Consider the following 19396-nt stretch of genomic DNA (forward strand, 5'->3'; position numbering starts at 1 on the left):
TTTTAGCAAAATCATTTAACCCGAATAGAAGAGAGATCAGAGTCCCAGAGTATAGACAAGGAGTAAAAGATCCTAATACCACCCAATGGCGACGCGGGCCCGTAAGCCACACAGCCATGTTAGTAAAAGTTTTGCAATGACTAGACAACTTCGGCCAAGGAGTGTGGAAGGGGGATTCCTACAGGCAGTCGGCTCTGATACCAACTTGTGACGCCCCCGATTTGACCGTACACTAATCATGCACGCAAATGTGTACAATCAAGATCAGGGACTTACGGGAAGATATCACAACACAACTCTACAACATAAATAAGTCATACAAGCATCATAATACAAGCCAAGGGCCTCGAGGGCTCGAATACAAGTGCTCGATCATAGACGAGTCAGCGGAAGCAACAATATCTGAGTACAGCCATAGGTTAAACAAGTTTGCCTTAAGAAGGCTAGCACAAAAGTAGCAACGATCGAAAAGGCAAGGCCTCCTGCCTGGGACCTCCTAACTACTCCTCGAAGCCGAACTCCACATAGAATCATCCTCGGGATCTCTAGCTCCTGGACTCCAGCATCTGGCTGCGAAAATCCGGTATAGAAAGGGGAAAAGAGGGAGAAAAGCAACCGTGAGTACTCATCCAAAGTACTCGCAAGCAAGGAGCTACACTACATATGCATGGGTATATGTGTAAAGGGGCATATCAGTGGACTGAACCGCAGAATGCCAGAATAAGAGGGGGATAGCTAGTCCTGTCGAAGACTACGCTTCTGGCCATCTCCATCTTGCAGCATGTAGAAGAGAGTAGATTGAAGTCCTCCAAGTAGCATCGCATAGCATAATCCTACCCGGCGATCCCCTCCTCGTCGCCCTGTTAGAGAGCGATCACCGGGTTGTATCTGGCACTTGGAAGGGTGTATTTTATTAAGTATCCGGTTCTAGTTGTCATAAGGTCAAGGTACAACTCCGGGTCGTCCTTTTACCGAGGGACACGGCTATTCGAATAGATAAACTTCCCTGCAGGGGTGCACCACATAACCCAACACGCTCGATCCCATTTGGCCGGACACACTTTTCTGGGTCATGCCCGGCCTCGTAAGATCAACACGTCGCAGCCCCACCTAGGCACAACAGAGAGGTCAGCACGCCGGTCTAAATCCTATGGCACAGGGGTCTGGGCCCATCGCCCATTGCACACCTGCACGTTGCAAACACGGCCGGAAGCAGACCTAGCCTAGCTGGCGTTCCAGTCCAATCCGGCGCGCGCCACTCAGTCGCTGACGTCACGAAGGCTTCGGCTGATACCATGACGTCGAGTGCCCATAACTGTTCCCGCGTAGTTGGTTAGTGCGTATAGACCAAATGGCTAGACTCAGATCAAATACCAAGATCTCGTTAAGCGTGTTAAGTATCCGCGAACGCCGACCATGGCCAGGCCCACCTCTCTTCTAGGTGGTCTCAACCTGCCCTGTCGCTCCGCCACAAAGTAACAGTCGGGGGCCGTCAGGAACCCAGGCCCACCTCTACCGGGATGGAGCCACCTGTCCTTTCAGCCCCCTCATCAGAATCACTTGCGGGTACTCAACGAGCCGACCCGACTTTAGTCACCACATGTGTCATGTATATAAAGTATATATATATACCCGTGATCACCTCCCGAAGTGATCACGGCCCAGTAGTATAGCATGGCAGACGGACAAGAGTGTAGGGCCACTGATGGAACACTAGCATCCTATACTAAGCATGTAGGATTGCAGGTAAAGGTAACAACTGTAGCAACAATGACAGGCTATGCATCAGAATAGGATTAACCGAAAGCAGTAACATGCTACACTACTCTAATGCAAGCAGTATAGAGAAGAATAGGCGATATCTGGTGATCAAGGGGGGGGGGGGCTGGCCTGGTTGCTCTGGCAAGTAGGAGGGGTCGTCAACTCCGTAGTCGAACTGGGCAGCAGCAGCGTCGGTCTCGTAGTCTACCGGAGAAGAAGAGGGGGGAAGAAACAGTAAATACGGAGCAAACAAAGCATCACAAAACATAACGAGGCAATACGTGGTGCTAGGTAAGCCCTAACGCGGTAGTAAGTGATACCGGCGAAGGGGGAAAACATCCGGGAAAGTATCCCCGGTGTTCCGCGTTTTCGGACAGATGAACCGGAGGGGAAAAGTTGCGTGTTTTCTATGCTAGGTATGTGTGGTGGACGAACGGGATGCGTATCCGGATTCGTCTCGTCGTTCTGAGCAACTTTCATGTACAAAGTATTTTCATCCGAGTTACGGGTTATTTTCTATGATTTTTCAAAGTTTTAAAGCTTTTCTCGAGTTCATTAATAATTCAAAAACAATAGCAAAACTGCTATGTGTACCCAACTATGGCTAGCCACAGTGGCTCGCAGGTGGGACCAGTGAGCTAGGTTGACCCAGTCAAAGGTTGACTGGTCAACATATGAATAGTGTAAGCGGGTCTCGCGTGTCATTGACTTAGATCTTTTAATCTAATTTTAGCATATTAATCTAACAGTTGGTCCCATATGTCATTGACTGGCCTTTTAACTAATGGGTTATTTAGTGTGAGGGACCACCTGTCACAAAACCATAGGCTATTTAATTAACATATAAAGTAGCAGCCCTAAACTAATCTAATTAGTAGTACTAACTAATCTGGATAGGCCTCATACCCAGAACACACACGCACGCACACCACACAGAACTCACTCACACATGCGCGCATGGCCGCTCGGCCATGGCCAACAACAGGAGCAGCCGGCGGGAAGGCGAGGCCACGCGCGGGACGGGGCCCGGCCTGGGCGCAGTGGGAGCGACGGCGGACGCGGTTAGGCGCCGGCAGCGTGGACAGGCGGCTAAGGCGGCGGGGCAAGTGCTGCGGCGGTGGCAGAAGCAGCGAAGAGCAGGGAGCGGGCATGGCATGGAAGATGCAGCTAGCGACAGCATTAGTAGCAGTTAGCAGTAGCACGCAACAGCAACTAGGAGCAGCATGAGCAGCGGAACACGTACGCAAAAGCTCAGCCTCCGGCCATGGCGGCCACAGACGAACACGGGACGGAGCCTAACAGAGTGGATCGAAGATGGGAACGAGGGGAATTGGCCGAGGAGCTCACCGCGAACCTGTAGAGGTGCAAAGCAAGCTCGGGGAAGGCTTGGAGGCGACAAATCGAAGCGGCGATGAGTGGCGACCGGAGGTAGAAGATGACTTGATCCAGGCGATGCAGCGCGAGGGGGCTCGAGCTGGTCCTCGCAGGTGATGTAGACGACGAAGGGGGAGCCGGGGGAACAAGCTAATTTGGCGCGGGGACGACGTTGGCCACGCGGACGGCAAGGCCGTGGCAACGGCTGCGCGCGTTGCACAGAAGAGGACGAGCGAGGGAGAGGAGGGAACGGGGCGAGGGTTTGTCCAGAGGCGTCGGGGTGCTCTTATCCATCGGGGGGTTCGTCGGATGCTTGACACGGCATCAAACATCGGCGTGGACGGGGGCGCATCCACCACGCTATGGCCTCCCTGCCTCTGTACAGAGGTTGGGGAAAAGGCCACTGTGGGCTTGGGCTGAGTGCACTGTGCACTTAGGCCCAATGGCACAGTAGGTGTTTAGGCCTTTTTCTATTTGTTTGTTTGTTTGTCTTCTCTTTTTATTTATTTTCTTTTCTGTTTTCTTTTAACTTCCAATCTATTTTAACTCTATTAAGATAAATAATTAGCACCTAAATTAGTGTTGTAATTAAGCCTCTGCCATAAAAATCTTGACTTCCAAATAAAATAGTTTAGGATTTTATAAAATACAAAAGTCATTTATTTAATTATTTTAGCCACTATGTTAATTACTTTTGAGCATTTAAACATGTTTTAAAAATGTGGTTTTCTCTACCACTATTACTCATGAATTATTTGACACGTTTAGAGCATTTTAATTTTAATGTTTGGAAACTTTTATTGTTTGACTTAAATTCAAATTTGAATTTGAATCGGTTTTGAACTAGCGCGAGATTAACAACAGTAGCCGTGGTGACGTGGCATCATTAACGTGGTATTACTGTAGCTTAATTATCCGGGCGTCACAGAGCATATGAAAAAAATCGAAGTATTTCGTTCTGCAATTTTGTTATTAATGGATTGTTCGTGATCAATTTTTTTGGCGGGAAAATGCGGGAATGTATATATTACTCAAACAGGACAAAACACCATTCGTACACACCTTCGATGGGGAAGAGTCGAACGTATCAGCGTTGACAAAGAGCATTATACACAACAACGATGAGATATACTAGCTCGAAAGAAATCTGCATGATGCTTCATTTGTTAAGGTGCGTCCTTCCCGTGTGTGTGATCTCATTCCAAACATGCCAGGACGCCAAAGGGTCATGAGCAGCACCATTCTCATCGTCTCGGTAGATCAGCAAGAACGTCCAGCAGCCACTCCGGCCCTGTATTGCCGACGGAATCAACATCCGGCAGGGGCTAGTTTTCGGCCTTGGCCCACCAAAGAGCTCTCGCACGAGGGTACCATCGAAATGTATGAAAGGTGTCCTCGCCTTCCACAGCACATAGAGACAAATATTAGAGGGCTCAACATGATGAAAAATATTACTATCCCATGTGGCAAAAGAGTTCGTGGCAAGTCTCCATGCAAAATACAGGTATCTTAGGGGGAGCAAGGCACCCCCATATAGTCTTGCAGATGGCGCGACATTCATGTGTTGCCCTGCTCGTAGAGGAAGCTGATGGATCGGATGCTCACACTCGTCCAAGGGTAGGCAGACCACACCATGAAGTTGCCGGTTTTCTCGTATGCCCATGCCAAAACATCCTCAGTTGTGCGTGAGGAAGGCCGAATGCAAGAGATTGTGTCGATCTCGACCGCAAGAAGTGTTGATGCAGCAGCGTTGCCATCTAGGAGCTCCGCCACACGTCACAACCGGCATGGACCATCCCGAGTGATCGGCTTGCCAGAGTGCTCTCTCGGCAACCAATGACGATCCCTCCATATGTGGATCATCTTGCCATTCCCGACACGCCACACAAGCCCTTGTTTCAGCAAGCCGTATTGATTTGCTTGCCAGATGTAAGAGGCATTGTCGGAGAAGACCATATCCTTGAGCCGCCTGCCCAGGCAGTATCACGCCTTTAGAACCCGCGCACACAAGCTGTATGGTTTAGTTAGGAGTTGCCAAGCGTATCAAGGCGATCAAGGGCATGGAAATCTCTAAACCCCATGCCACCTCTCATCTTGGTGTGAAGCCTGCGAGGCCACACTTTCCTTTTACAAATTTTATGCTGTATACCTCTCTTTTTTGGGGAAAAAATGCGGTACCTCAGTTTTGTACACGCGTGCAACGTTATTCATTCGTGAGGGTATTATTTGCGGGAAAAAACGTAATTATGCCCTTTGTGGGATTAGCACTGCTTATTTTTTTAGTTAGTTAGGATGTAAAAAAACACTGCTTAGTTAGAATAGGGTTTACCATCTGCGCCGCCGCCTAATCTCGTCAGGACGCCATGGCCGCCGCCCTGAGCCCACCTCCACTCCCCGAGGGCGAAGGCAACGACGCCACAGACTGGGTCAGCATACAAGGAAGAAAATGGATTATAGAGAACATGCATGGCGAACCTTCATTAACACAATTATGTAGAGCAATCTCCACACCACACAAGTAGCTATCACGGTACGTAAAATCTCAACACCACATTGTTCTTGATAGCGAGCATATGAAGAAATCAAAGTATTTCGTTCTACAAATTTGTTATTAATGGATCGTTCGTGATCAATTTTTTTTGGCGGGAAAATGCGGGAATGTATATATTACTCAAACAGGACAAAACATCATTCGCACACACCTTCGATGGGGAAGAGTCGAACGTATCAGCGTTGACAAAGAGCATTATACACAACAGCGATGAGATATACTAGCTCAAAAGAAATCTGCATGATGCTCCATTTGTTAAGGTGCGTCCTTCCCGTGTGTGTGATCTCATTCCAAACATGCCAGGACGCCAAAGGGTCATGAGCAGCACCATTCTCATCGTCTCGGTAGATCAGCAAGAACGTCCAGCAGCCACTCCGGCCCTGTATTGCCGACGGAATCAACATCCGGCAGGGGCTAGTTTTCTGCCTTGGCCCGCCAAAGAGCTCTCGCACGAGGGTACCATCGAAATGTATGAAAGGTGTCCTCGCCTTCCACAGCACATAGAGACAAATATTAGAGGGCTCAACATGATGAGAAAGATTACTATCCCATGTGGCAAAAGAGTTCGTGGCAAGTCTCCATGCAAAATACAGGTATCTTAGGGGGAGCAAGGCACCCCCATATAGTCTTGCAGACGGCGCGACATTCATGTGTTGCCCTGCTCATAGAGGAAGCTGATGGATCGGATGCTCACACTCGTCCAAGGGTAGGCAGACCGCACCATGAAGTTGCCAGTTTTCTCGTATGCCCATGCCAGGACATCCTCAGTTGTGCAAGAGGAAGGCCGAATGCAAGAGATTGTGTCGATCTCGGCCGCAAGAAGTGTTGATGCAGCAGCGTTGCCATCTAGGAGCTCCGCCACACGTCGCAACCGGCATGGACCATCCCGAGTGATCGGCTTGCCAGAGTGCTCTCTCGGCAACCAACGACGATCCCTCCATATGTGGATCATCTTGCCATTCCCGACACGCCACACAAGCCCTTGTTTCAGCAAGCCGTGTTGATTTGCTTGCCAGATGTAAGAGGCATTGTCGGAGAAGACCATATCCTTGAGTCGCCTGCCCAGGCAGTATCACGCCTTTAGAACCCGCGCACACAAGCTGTATGGTTTAGTTAGGAGTTGCCAAGCGTATCAAGGCGAGCAAGGACATGGAAATCTTTAAACCCCATGCCACCTCTCGTCTTGGTGTGAAGCCTGCGAGGCCACACTTTCTTTTTACAAATTTTATGCTGTATACCTCTCTTTTTTGGGGCAAAAAAATGCGGTACCTCAGTTTTGTACACGCGTGCAACGTTATTCATTCGTGAGGGTATTATTTGCGCAAAAAAAGTAATTATGCCCTTTGTGGGATTAGCACTTCTTAGTTTTTTTAGTTAGTTAGGATGTAAAAAAACACTGCTTAGTTAGAATAGGGTTTACCATCTGCGCCGCCGCCTAATCTCGTCAGGACGCCATGGCCGCCGCCCTGAGCCCACCTCCACTCCCCGAGGGCGAAGCCAACGACGCCACAAACTGGGTCCTCCTCGACACCCAGGGCTACATCGCCAGATGCCCCAACGCGACCTTCGCCGAGAGCTTCACCGGCATCGGCTACCGCGTCGAAGTGTCTTTCTGCACCGCCCGGCCGCCCCACGTCTCCCACTTCTGCGTCCACATCCCGGGTGTTGAACCATCCAACTACCTGATGGCTCCCAGGGTCATCAGCGCGGAGGCCAATCTCATCCTCTTCTGCCTTTCTGTGTATCCGCGTTACCGCGACTACTTCATCTACCGGGCGCACCCCCGGAACCCGTCGCTGGAGCTTCTTCCGCATCCCTACCCCAACTCCTTCGGCGACCAGGAGGTCGCCCTCCTGAGCTTCGTCGTTGACGACGAAGACGACGACGATTACGCTGTGGCCGCTCTCACAAGCAGGTGCGACGAGGAGGACGACGGCATGGTCATAAACGAGACGGAGTTCGACCTCCACCTGTACCGCTCCTCCAAAGCTCACGATGGGTGGACCTCCTGTTGAAATATATTGCCCACCTTCCTCCATCAATTCGGATTTTTGGATGAGTTGGCTGGTGCATGAATTCAATATGGTATCAGAGCCACCGTGGCCGGTATCACAAGACGGCGGAGGTGATCATGCTCGGGCGCGGCATGGTCGGCTGGGTCGACCTCTGGCGTGCCATCCTCGTCTGAGGAGAGCCCCGTCCTCCACGACGTGCCGCTGCCGCTGCCGGCAAGGGGTAACTGGAGGGGCTACCGCCAATTCCGCCCGTACCTCATCCGGGACATCACCGTCAGCCTGCTCAAAGGCTCCATCAAGTACGTCGAGATCGAGGTCTGCCCACGGGCAGCCCCTGACCACCCGCCGGAGTCCTACGTGGATTGGTTTGGCCAAAAGCGTCGCGAAGAGCAGCACCAGTGCGGAACGTCTTGTGCAGGCTGGAAGGCCACCACATGGAGCCTGTCGACGTCGGTTCTTCCATCGGCGGATTGGAACTCTGAATGCACCTTCCATCTTGCTGACATCGCTGCCGACCCAATGCATTCTGAGCTGCTGCCTAGGCCGCCGCACGACACCAGCGACAGCCCCGCCGAGCCAACATTACTGCAGCAACTCATCGTTGGTTTCCCCACCCTGAGCATGGATGATGATGTTGTCTACGTGCTGTCTAAGGGCTGCCCCAAGGGTCTGATGGAAGTGGTGATTGCTGTTGACATGAGGAAGAAGAAGGTGCGAGGAGTTGCTAAGCTTGTTTCCGGAAAGGACTTCACTTTTATGCGTAACTGCACGAGTGAACTCTCCAAATATCTGTAAAGATGGAGGCACGAGAGAAGCTTGATAAACAAATTTCATGTGATATACGCAAGAATTTACTCAGTAGAAAGAGGCGTCCCGGCAGCTGGTCAACGTTGAATGGACAGGAATATTTGCTATTGACAACTTTTTATAGCTGCTGCACAATCTAGGATGTAGTATCTGCTTACTATTAAACATTGGTTTGATATATTTCTTTAATAATGTAAATGGACTCTTGTGGTACTTTGCTTTAAGAACAAGAAGTATTAGATGTTCTTCTATCAATGGCTTCACTACGATGCCTTAAGGCTTTCTTTCACAAAAATGCCTATAAATGCGTGCTGAGCAAATGGTTATTTAGGTTATCAGTGGAGACTGAACGTATGTGGACACAAATTCTACGCAATAAATACTTATAATCTAAGACGTTAGCCCAGGTTACCGTAAGACCTAATGACTCGCCCTTCTGAAAGGGGCTAATGAGGGTAAATGACACCTTTTTTCCGCAGAGTGGAAATTGTTGTTGATAACAGCACACAACAACGAGATTTTGAGAAGACACGTGGTTAGGGAAGACGCCTCTAGCCTCAGATGCTAGAGAGGTGGTGAGTGATCTAGTGAATGGCAACCGAGGCCAGCATGATGAGATCATCGACGAAATCAAATCCAGAGTAGCTAGCTTTGCATGTAATTTTTTAAGGTCGTTTAGTTAATGAGTATGCTCATGAGTTAGGGAGGTTTTTCTCTTTCTTCAGGTCAGGGTCGTCATTTGTGGCTTATTCAAATCCATGACCCGAATGTTATCCCACAAACTATTGTTTTCGATGAATAAAGCGCTGCTTTACCCCTAAAAACATGATTTTTTTTGTGTTGTTCTTTTTTTGGAGAATCCTATTTAACGCGCTTTGCGTCAATTAGGTGCCGAAATGCATAGGCAAACGAGTAGCTGGTTTGGCCTATTTGTGCGGCGGTTTGCAGAGATCCCTTCTGATGCTCTCGTTGCTTGGAGAACGGTCATTGTGCTCGTGACTGTCGCAACCCATGGCGTCCTCTCAGCCCGCTGGCATGTCGTGTCGTCCCGCTTGTCTCTCGCATTGGCACCCAACATTGTCAACCTCCTGCTCTAAGAGAGGCCCAATTAAAATCCACACTCCCTTCAATTGTGCTTCGCCGTGGATCTTGGATGTCTGTGGTTTTTTGCTTCCGCTAGCCCGACATCCCCATCCATTGGTGCTTCAAACCGCTCTGGCTAATCAGACCGAGTTGCTTTAAGGTTGGAAGACACGAATTGAGAGCTTCCTGGAGCGGGCGGAGGCTGCTTTGAGCAGGCTCTCCTTTGTGTCGGCTAAGTTTCTGGCCACGCAGATGCCACTCTCTCCTGTTGGCTCCACTGAGGATGAAGGGGCAGAGCCATATGGTTGTTTCTCCCCTCGTGTTCGGGAAACTTCATCGTTGATGTCCGCTTCGTCCATTGTGCCTGCCGCTGTGGGCGAGTCCATCATCGTGCTTATCTCATGCTCGAGCTTCGGGATATATGTTCGAGCCCTGCTTCGCCTCTGTCCTTGGAGCGGTTGGAGGTGGGCTCGTCGACGACCTTGTGTGAGGGGCATGTTTAGCCTCGGTCGTGTCAGCAACTGGAGGCGCCGAAGTCCATTGTGTTGATGGTTCCTGTGGTGGAGGGTGTTGTGTTGTGGGTTCCTCGGGTCGACGATGTCGATGCGACCGGTCTGTTGGTGTCTGCCCCTAGTAGGAGCCCCTTGGTTGATGATAACTATATCAACAAGTACAATGAGTTTCATGATTTTCTTGACAAATGGGTGGCTGGTCAGCCTGGACCCGGCAACACAAGTGGCTACCTCCTCAAGAAGAAACCCAATAGGGAGAAAGCAAAGAGAAACAAAAAGCAAGAAGGGTGGTGTCATCCGGAAGACGCCCGCGATTTCATGATGGAGGGTGCTCCATTTTTATCGTGGTCGGTGTTTTTGTGTGAAGCTCCGTTGTGTTGTACAAGTGTCGAGGGTTTCGGTTGTGGTGCATTGGGAAGGACACATGTGCGGTCACGATGTTTTCTGTTGTGTGAGTAGTACGACTTTGAGTTGTTTGTACGGGCTGTCGCCCGGTTTTCTAAAAATCAACTGGGCAATTCTCTTCTTAATTAATCGGTAAGGCAAATCTTTGCCTTCGTTTCGAAAAAAAAAACAGGACAAGGATCTGGTATTGGGAACCATCCAGAAGGATTCTAAATCTAAATAATAATAATTCTAGAAGGTTTCTGAATGTTTTTTTCACTGGTTTTATTATTATTATTTTTGTTTTTCGGTTTCTTCTTTTTTATGATCTTTCTTTTTTCTTTGTGTTGCTTTGAACTGAAAAACAGAGGTCTCGGGGTCGTGAGAAGACAGAGATAACCCTAATCTCCAAATCCTTCGTGTCCGGCGACGCCACCAGATTCCCACCAAAATCGGAACCCCGTCGTGATGGGCGACGCCGCCGACGCCCCCCGCCGGCAACGGCTGGCCTCAATTCTCCTTGCCCGGAAACCGCGCCTCACCGACAGCAGGAACGAGACCACGGCCACAGCCGTATCCATGGATGGCTTCACCATGGCGGTCTCCTTCTGGATGGCCGACCCGCCGCAGCTGTCCATCTTCTCCATCTACTGCTGCAGACCCCCTCATCTGCAAGCCGGGCCGTACTGCAATTTCAAAGATTTGCCACGCGTGGTCGGCGTCGGCGCGGAGGGCCGTTTCGTCCTCTTCCGCGCCGTCTTCGACCGCCGCTACACATCCGAATATTTCCTGTACAAGGCCGGCGAGTCGCCGTCGCTCGAGTGGATTCCTTCTCCCTACGAGTACAATGATGGCGACCTCGATGATCTGCGCGGGGTCAGGGAGTTCGGCGTCCTGCAGCAGCTCGGCGGCCACTATCTCGTGGCCGCTCTCTGCCTCGCCCCGTTGTCGGATGACTATCACCTTCGGATCTACTCGTCCGAGAGAACGTCATGGAGCACCAGGACCCCGCCCAATCCATGTCCTGGGGTCGACAGGATTATACCCAACAAGGTGATCACTCTTGGAGAAGAAGGCCTACTAGGGTGGGTTGATTTGTCACAGGGCCTGCTGATGTGCGACCTGCGTCAAGATCATGTGCGTTTCACTTTCATCCCGTTGCCGGAGCCGTTGCCTGGGAACAGATACAAACTAAAAGGTCAAATTCCCCCTCCCACCGCAAAGAGAAGCAAAAAACTAGAGGGCGAATCTCACCCAAATCTCTGCTGGTTTCGGGATCTCGCATGGGTTGATGGCGTGCTCAAGTTTATTGAGATGGAGAATCTTGCTCCTGAAAGCCGGAGCGACAAGGGTGATGTTATCTACGATTCAGACTTGATCATGTCGCTCGAGCGCAAAGCCGTGGATTGGCATTGCAAGCAGCTGTCCATTGGGGGTGCCTGGAGGGCTGTCACATGGACTCGGACAGTTTCGTCCAATGTTGGCGCCAGACATGCGCTGCCAATGTCGCTGACATCTTGGTTGTCGACGGATCAGCGCATTCATCTTTGTTGCCCGGGCTAAAGGGAGAAAAGTTGACATTCAGGGACCTCTACTCAGCTTTCCCCATCCCGAGCCCGGATGGTGACGATATTCTTTATCTCAAATCTATGGTGGAACCCAGTAATAAGGATGGATGTGTGGCCGCTGTTGACTTGGGAAACAAGGCTGTGAAAGCAGTTGGCAAGTATTATCTTCCGGATGATTTTTATTACCACTTTCGCCATGACCCTGAACATCCTTTCCGTGTCTGTACATTGTCCCGCCATCTGGATATGACTCCAGGTAAATGTTACCTGCTCGCTCTTATTGTTTGACATGCCTATGCAATGCTTACAATCCTTATCTACTTAGTTATTGCTCCCTCCGGTCTTTTTTACTCTTCATATAAGATTTGTCTGAAGTCAAACTTTGACCAACTTTAAATATAAAAAAATTCAACATTCACAATACGAAATCAATATCATTAGATGCATCATGAATTCAATTTTCATATTGTATAACTTCAGTATTGTAGATGTTGCTATTTTTCCATATAAATATGGTCAAACTTTACGAAGTTTGACTTCAGACAAATCTTATATGCGGAGTAATAAAGACCGGAGGGAGTATGTTCTTCTTGTGACTGCCTTGGCAAATTAACCTGGGCGCTATTTGGACCCACTTGATGGCTGCCCGATACCTGCATATTGCTTTGTGCGTCTTCTGCATATTTGCCAGTTCCCTAAAACCCCGGGATTGTGAGTATGGTGTTGCTTATGAATTTAGCGGTTTCTGTAGGCATTGAAGTCTCAGCGTGTCGCAAGATCATAGGGGATGCTAGCAGCTCTTCAAATTATCCAAGCAACACCTCAGTAAGTATTTTGTATCACTTTTTATTTCAACGAAAGAATTTCCGCCAACTCCAAGTAACTTGCCATCTCTTCTGCGCATAGTTCCATGCGGGTGAGCTCAATTCCTGCGAACCAAGGAGCAAAATCCAAAGGCAAGTTTCTTATTCTCTAACCTTTCTTCTGCTAATGCCTGGGCACCTATGATCCAATTTAGATCAATTCGTTCTATAATTTGATATCTATTCACCTATTAGTTTTACCTGATATTACCATATTGGGGTATTTTTTCTAGTTGACTTTCTGTTCCTCAGGTCATTGGAATGGGCTCAGAAAAACAAGCGTGCACGAAATGCTGCTGGGACTATTATGCAGAATGATCATATTTCCCAGGTCCATCCTATTGAAAACAATCTGTGGAGGTTTCCATGAGGGCAGTCCAATTTACGTTCTGTTTATTATCGGTGGCTCATCTAATCTCTCTCTCTCTCTTCGTCCGTGATGCGAGCAGCAGCTTGACGATAAGGTGCTGGAGCTAGAGCGGGGGTGGAAACAGAAGAGAGAGCAGAAGGTATATTTGGCCGAGATCCGTGTGAACTTGCTTCTGCGAATTTCATCCTTGTGCTGTTGTTCGCTTTGCCATGCATCGATAGTTGGCAATCCCATATGCCCTGTTTCCAATCAATTTTCCGATCATCGTTCAGCAAGGTTAATTAGAATGCACCATTTCCAGCCACAACAGCAGTGCTTCAACAAGTGGGATGCGCCGTGCTACCCCCCTGGACATTCAGTGTGGCCCCATCAAAACAATCTGGTATGCTGTATTCCATATACCCTGTTTCACATTTATCTATTTTCTCATCATCATACAGCAAGATTAACTAGAATGTACCATTCCAGTCACCGAGGAAATACTTCAACAAGCCAGACGGACCATGTGTCCTTGGGTATGCATGTTTGCCCCCTGTACAGCTGGGTCGTCACAACTACCAACCTCTGTGGCGCAGCCACCACCATCAAAACAGCAGTTGACTTCTAGCAGTGAGTTTGGACCTCATGAGGTAAAGACATTGGTGAAGCTTATGATATTCTGCTATCTCCTCTATTGACATGTAGCTCTGGAACGGACCATCTTCACTTGTTAAAAATTACTCGCAAGATACACATTCTAAGTAGTACTCCCTCTGGTCTTTTTTACTCCACGTATTAGATTTGTAATATCAAGTCAAACTTTGCAAAGTTTGACAAAATTTATATTAAAAAATATCAACATATACAATACCAAATATATTATTATATGAAACTACATTCCATAATGAATCTAATGATATTGATTTCGTTCTATGAATGTTGATACTTTTTTCTATAAGTTTGGTCAAATTAGAGATAGTTTGACTTTCAGCTGAACTTATATGCAGACTAGAAATGACCGGAGGGAGTAATTCTCTCACATGTGCTGTCATGCCGATGGACCCAACTTGACATGTTCTGTGCATTTTTTTAATTATTTGTTTTGAAAGTAAAAGAGGGAAACAAACTATGGGCACCAAGTTTAAAAATATGTAATCAGTAAGTCTAAAAGCAACTGCATTATTATAGTAAATTCATTATTTGAGTTCATTGGAATATAATAAGCAACAAAGATGAAATTATCTATTTCTGCTGTGATGTGCTACTTTTGACGTGTTGCCTAGGTGTCTGTTTTTTCATCATCTTACTACTATAAGTTGTTAAGATTTCAGGCACCCCAGCCATGCTTCAACAATTGCAGTGGAGCCAGCTACCATGTGTATTAACAACAAATTTCTGCCCCTAACTCATTTGCCTATGGCGCACACACCTGCTATGCCAGCTACCAACACCAGTGGCTTCAACTCTTACTTTGGAGCTGCCTATTGGTGCGTTTTGGCAGCATTCACCTCCTGTGGTGCAGCGTCAGCCAACACCTAGTGAGATAAAAAAAAGCACTGAAAAAACCTGTGTTTGCTGACATGTTCCTCTTTTAGACAGTAGACATGGAGTGAATCTGTCATTAAGATTACTTCTTCAAGATAGTCATTCTTGCAAGTAATTCTGCGCTTGTTGCATATGCAAAACCCTTGTGTGTTTCAAACTGAGATTTAAAGAGGGTTACATAGTGTCAAGACTATGTAAGGTAATATCCTCTCATAGTTTGACATTGTTTCTTGAAACATAAATGTAACCATTTTGCTGAAATGTGAGTACGTAAGGAAAGGTGCGAACTTTTCAAAAAAGAGGAGGAATCCCATCTAAAGGAGCAAATGTTGGAGAAATGTGTGGTAAGGTTGATGGGGAGCCTGGAGTAGCATATTGATGTGGTGCCCAATTTTCTTGATGTAAGTTGTAGCCAAATGAAGTGTAGATGCTGAACTAAGGAAAATAGTCAATGTCTGATATCCTCTTTCAGTTGATTGTGCTGAAAATGTGTAATAAAAATATTGTTAATCCTAGTAACTCAAAACTTGTGCATTATTTGTTACCATAGAAAAGTTTCGGGAGTTGTGGTTTTAGAGAAGAGGTGACATGTGACACGTATTATCACTTCTCTTGCGGAACATTTTTGTTGTTGACTAACTAGTTGATTTTGCTGTGCAGTGATATTGCTGGCTAGATTTGACTGGATCGATGGCTATGCTCAGGTCAGGTGAGACTATGGTGTAAATGTTTCAGCTTTCTGTGTGGCTACTATCGGGAATTTGTTTCTACCTGAACCCAGTCATCTTCTGGTAGATACGCTTCAGATAAACATGTCTTGGGTTTTTGTTCCTGAACTGCAATACTGGTAGTTGTGTCTCTTGTAGTTGGTGTAGTGAGTCGAGGCAATAATAATGGTGTTTCTTTTGGAATTAAGCAAGACATAAGATTACATCTGGGCCAAGGGAAAGAAAGATCTATCCTGTTAGTATGGCTACAACTTAGCTGCCAAGACAACTACCCATAGAGAACCAACCGGGCTTTCCTGTAAACTTTTTCCAGACGACAGACTGAGGCTGCACTATCACATTGTGTGTGTGTGTGTGTGTGTGTGTGTTTTGCCCATCTGCACTAGCACAGCAATCCTCGGTAGTTCTGCCCAGCCCATCCAAGGCCTGTCACCGGGTACTTGGGGACAGATCGAGACAGCACCAGCTAGCAGACAACCTACCTGATGAACAAACATATTCTCAAACTTGACAATCACCAGAGGCAGTCATTTTTCTTCCCCTCGCCCCTGAGAATTACATGGACATGTTACTCGGTGGAATAATAAGTAGACTAATCAATCTGCGATTATCTTGTTTCTTTTCTTTGCGATTATCTTGTTCATGCTAAAAAAAGAAATCTTGTTCGACTTTTACCAGATCGATTAATGTACATTGGAACTCGAGGAAGTCAAAATTGTACTGAAACATCCTTATCCATTACTGTAGGGGCCCCTATAGTGGTGGCGTCGTCCCGGACTCTGTGTCTGATGCCGGGCTAGGAGTGAAAGGAGCTGCCTTTCTCTCCTACCGTGGTTGGTAAATCATGATGTGAACGATGGGTGAGATGTTTCGGACATGGATGCCGGGGCGGCGGCTCCGGATGGTGGTCCACATGGTTGGCTTTCCGGCGGGCATCATGATGGCGGCGGTGGCTTCCCTCTTTGCGCCGTTCTTCCTCTTGAGGGCATTGTCGAGGAGCTTAGGTGTACTAGGGCGTAGTGCGTCGTTGTTCTCATTCTTCTGTGTAGTATCTACGTGATACGGGTATTCTAGAGTCTGCTTTGTAAGAGGGTTATCTCACCAACACTCCCACACCACTAATAGCTTCGTTCCACTAATGGCTCACTATTCCCTTCTCTTCTCCCTTCTTATTTTCTTCTCCCCACCCCCCTGTTCTTCAAAGCTCCAACTTCCCCCATGATAATTAATTAGGGCAATTCCACCACGGTTCATCAAATAGCCCGCAAATGTCCTTACCACGTGATACGTCTCTGTCGTATCTACTTTTTTAAACACTTTTGCCCTTGTTTTGGACTCTAACTTGCAGATTTGAATGGAACTAACCCGGACTGACGCTGTTTTCAGCAGAATTGCCATGGTGTTATTTATGTGCAGAAACAAAAGTTCTAGGAATAACCTGAAACTTCACGGAGATTATATTTGGAAATAATTAAAAATACTAGCGAAAGAATCAACGCCAGGGGGCCCACACCCTTTCCACGAGGGTGGGGGGCGCACCCCCTGCCTCGTGGGCCCCTTGGAGCTCCACCGACCTCAACTCCAACTCCATACATTCGTGTTCGGGGAGAAAAAAATCAGAGAGAAAGATTCATCGCGTTTTACGATACGGAGCCGCCGCCAAGCCCTAAACTCTCTCGGGAGGGCTGATTTGGAGTCCGTTCGCGGCTCCGGAGAGGGGTATCCGTCGTCATCGTCATCATCAACCATCCTCCATCACCAATTTCATGATGTTGATCGCCGTGCGTGAGTAATTCCATCGTAGGCTTGCTGGACGGTGATGGGTTGGATGAGATTTATCATGTAATCGAATTAGTTTTGTTAGGGTTTGATCCCTAGTATCCACTATGTTCTGAGATTGATGTTGCTATGACTTTGCTATGTTTAATGCTTGTCACTAGGACCCGAGTGCCATGATTTCAGATCTGAACCTATTATGTTTTCATGAATATATGTGAGTTCTTGATCCTATCTTGCAAGTCTATAGTCACCTACTATGTGTTATGATCCGGTAACCCCGAAGTGACAATATCGGGACCACTCTCGGTGATGGCCATAGTTTGAGGAGTTCATGTATTCACTATGTGTTAATGCTTTAGTCCGGTACTCTATTAAAAGGAGGCCTTAATATCCCTTAGTTTTCGCTAGGACCCCGCTGCCACGGGAGGGTAGGACAAAAGATGTCATGCAAGTTCTTTTCCATAAGCACGTATGACTATATTCGGAATACATGCCTACATTACATTGATGAATTGGAGCTAGTTCTGTGTCACCCTATGTTATGACTGTTACATGATGAACCGCATCCGGCATAATTCTCCATCACCGATCCAATGCCTACGAGCTTTTCACATATTGTTCTCCGCTTATTTACTTTACCGTTGCTATTGTTACAATGTAGCGACCAGACCTCAAACAGTCTAGTCTCTGTGCATCAGTGTCATCCCTGGATCGGTAATGCTGACACGCACAGTACTTGAAGGATTTATAACAGAGTAGCAATCACACACTTATTACATAGAATGTCTCAAAAGAGAACTTATTACAATAAATATGACTTAAGGCCATCTAATTACGATAACAGTGGAAGGCTTGGAAGATAAAGTGAGTCCATCAACTCCAACGGCATCACTGAGTATAAGACCACGACCTAAGGCTCCTTCCTCGTCGTCTGAAAAGTCTGCAACATGATACGTTGCAGCCCGAAAACGGGTCAGCACATGGAATATGCTGGCAAAGTAACACATAGAGAGTAATGAACAGAATAATGCTATCACTACATGCATATTTGGCTGGTGGAAAGCTCTATAGTTACAGTTTTGCGAAAAGCCAATTTTTCCCTACTGCAAAGGAATATATTTTATTTAACTACAAAGTTTGTTGAAAAATATTGAGAAGGTAAACCCCCTCTCAATCCCAATTAAAAGTAATCATTAACAACCCAACAAAATTAGTTAAGTACATGATGATGAGATTCACATGATAATCCAAGAACTAGATACTCAAGATGTCCATAACCGGGGACACGGCTAACCATGATTAGATTGTACACTCTGCAGAGGTTTGTGCACTTTTCCCCACAAGACTCGATCTCCTCCGTTGGATTTCTCGCACTACATGGTGTTTGAGAAACGGATGACCGAGACACAGTCTTTCAGAAGCGTTAGCACCTTACGATGGGTAGACAGTTACACCTACTTTCCCCTACATCTGTTAGTCTACCACTGTAAGAGTTCACACGACTTAATCAACTATGCTAGAGCCCATAATAGCATGTGGCTGCACACGGAAATTTCTAGTATGAATAATCTCATGATCCCTTTGAGCCTGGGTGGCGGTCCATAGGAGAATCACACGGTACCCCGGGATTTCCAAAAATACAGGCAATCACTGGGTTCCCCAGGTGCCTCAATCCACCCAGATGTGAATTTAAGTAGCCATCTTAAGTTAACCATTAATTAACAATCTCACAACTGTCATGTAGTCACTCAAACCCAATCCATGTCTACGAGCATAGCATGGCAATATAAGCATAACGTAGAAGTAACTCCCAATGGTTTGAATGCAGGACAATAGGTTCCTACCTCATCAACTACTTCCCAATACCCACATGTTATCAATCCTACTCATGCAATGTTTGAGGGTTGAATCTAATGCATAAAAACTGGGTATGAAAGGGATATGATCAAAGTGTTACTTGCCTTGCTGATGATCCGTGAAACCTAGAGACTCGTAGTAGCACGCTTCGCACTCCGGGTACTCTATCGCAAACAAACAACACACACATAAGCAATCAAGCAAGGGTGCACGGGTAAAC

The 19396-nt window shown here is 47.3% G+C and overlaps 1 protein-coding gene across 17 annotated transcripts; it reads left to right on the plus strand.

The window, feature by feature from the left end:
• Window positions 1-10851: 10851 nt before the first annotated feature.
• On the plus strand, window positions 10852-17032 carry LOC123051904 (uncharacterized). Of its 17 annotated transcripts, XR_006424357.1 has the most exons (10): window positions 10852-12311; window positions 12807-12880; window positions 12962-13011; window positions 13171-13249; window positions 13368-13427; window positions 13590-13670; window positions 13757-13917; window positions 14592-14754; window positions 15473-15521; window positions 16288-17028. XR_006424357.1 is itself a non-coding variant. In XM_044474900.1 (8 exons), exons 1-7 carry the CDS (start codon window positions 11942-11944, stop codon window positions 13886-13888), a joined length of 846 nt encoding a protein of 281 aa, XP_044330835.1. In that variant the 5' UTR covers window positions 10852-11941; the 3' UTR covers window positions 13889-13917; window positions 15473-16281. The 17 variants fall into 17 exon arrangements, 3 of the variants coding, with proteins under 3 accessions (XP_044330835.1, XP_044330836.1, XP_044330834.1); XR_006424355.1 differs by lacking the exon at window positions 14592-14754 and having other exon boundaries at window positions 16288-17025; XR_006424356.1 differs by lacking the exon at window positions 14592-14754 and having other exon boundaries at window positions 15473-15516; window positions 16288-17025.
• The last annotated feature ends 2364 nt before the right edge of the window (window positions 17033-19396 follow it).

This window comes from Triticum aestivum, chromosome 2D, assembly GCF_018294505.1.
Source record: "Triticum aestivum cultivar Chinese Spring chromosome 2D, IWGSC CS RefSeq v2.1, whole genome shotgun sequence".
NCBI classification, from domain to species: domain Eukaryota; kingdom Viridiplantae; phylum Streptophyta; class Magnoliopsida; order Poales; family Poaceae; genus Triticum; species Triticum aestivum.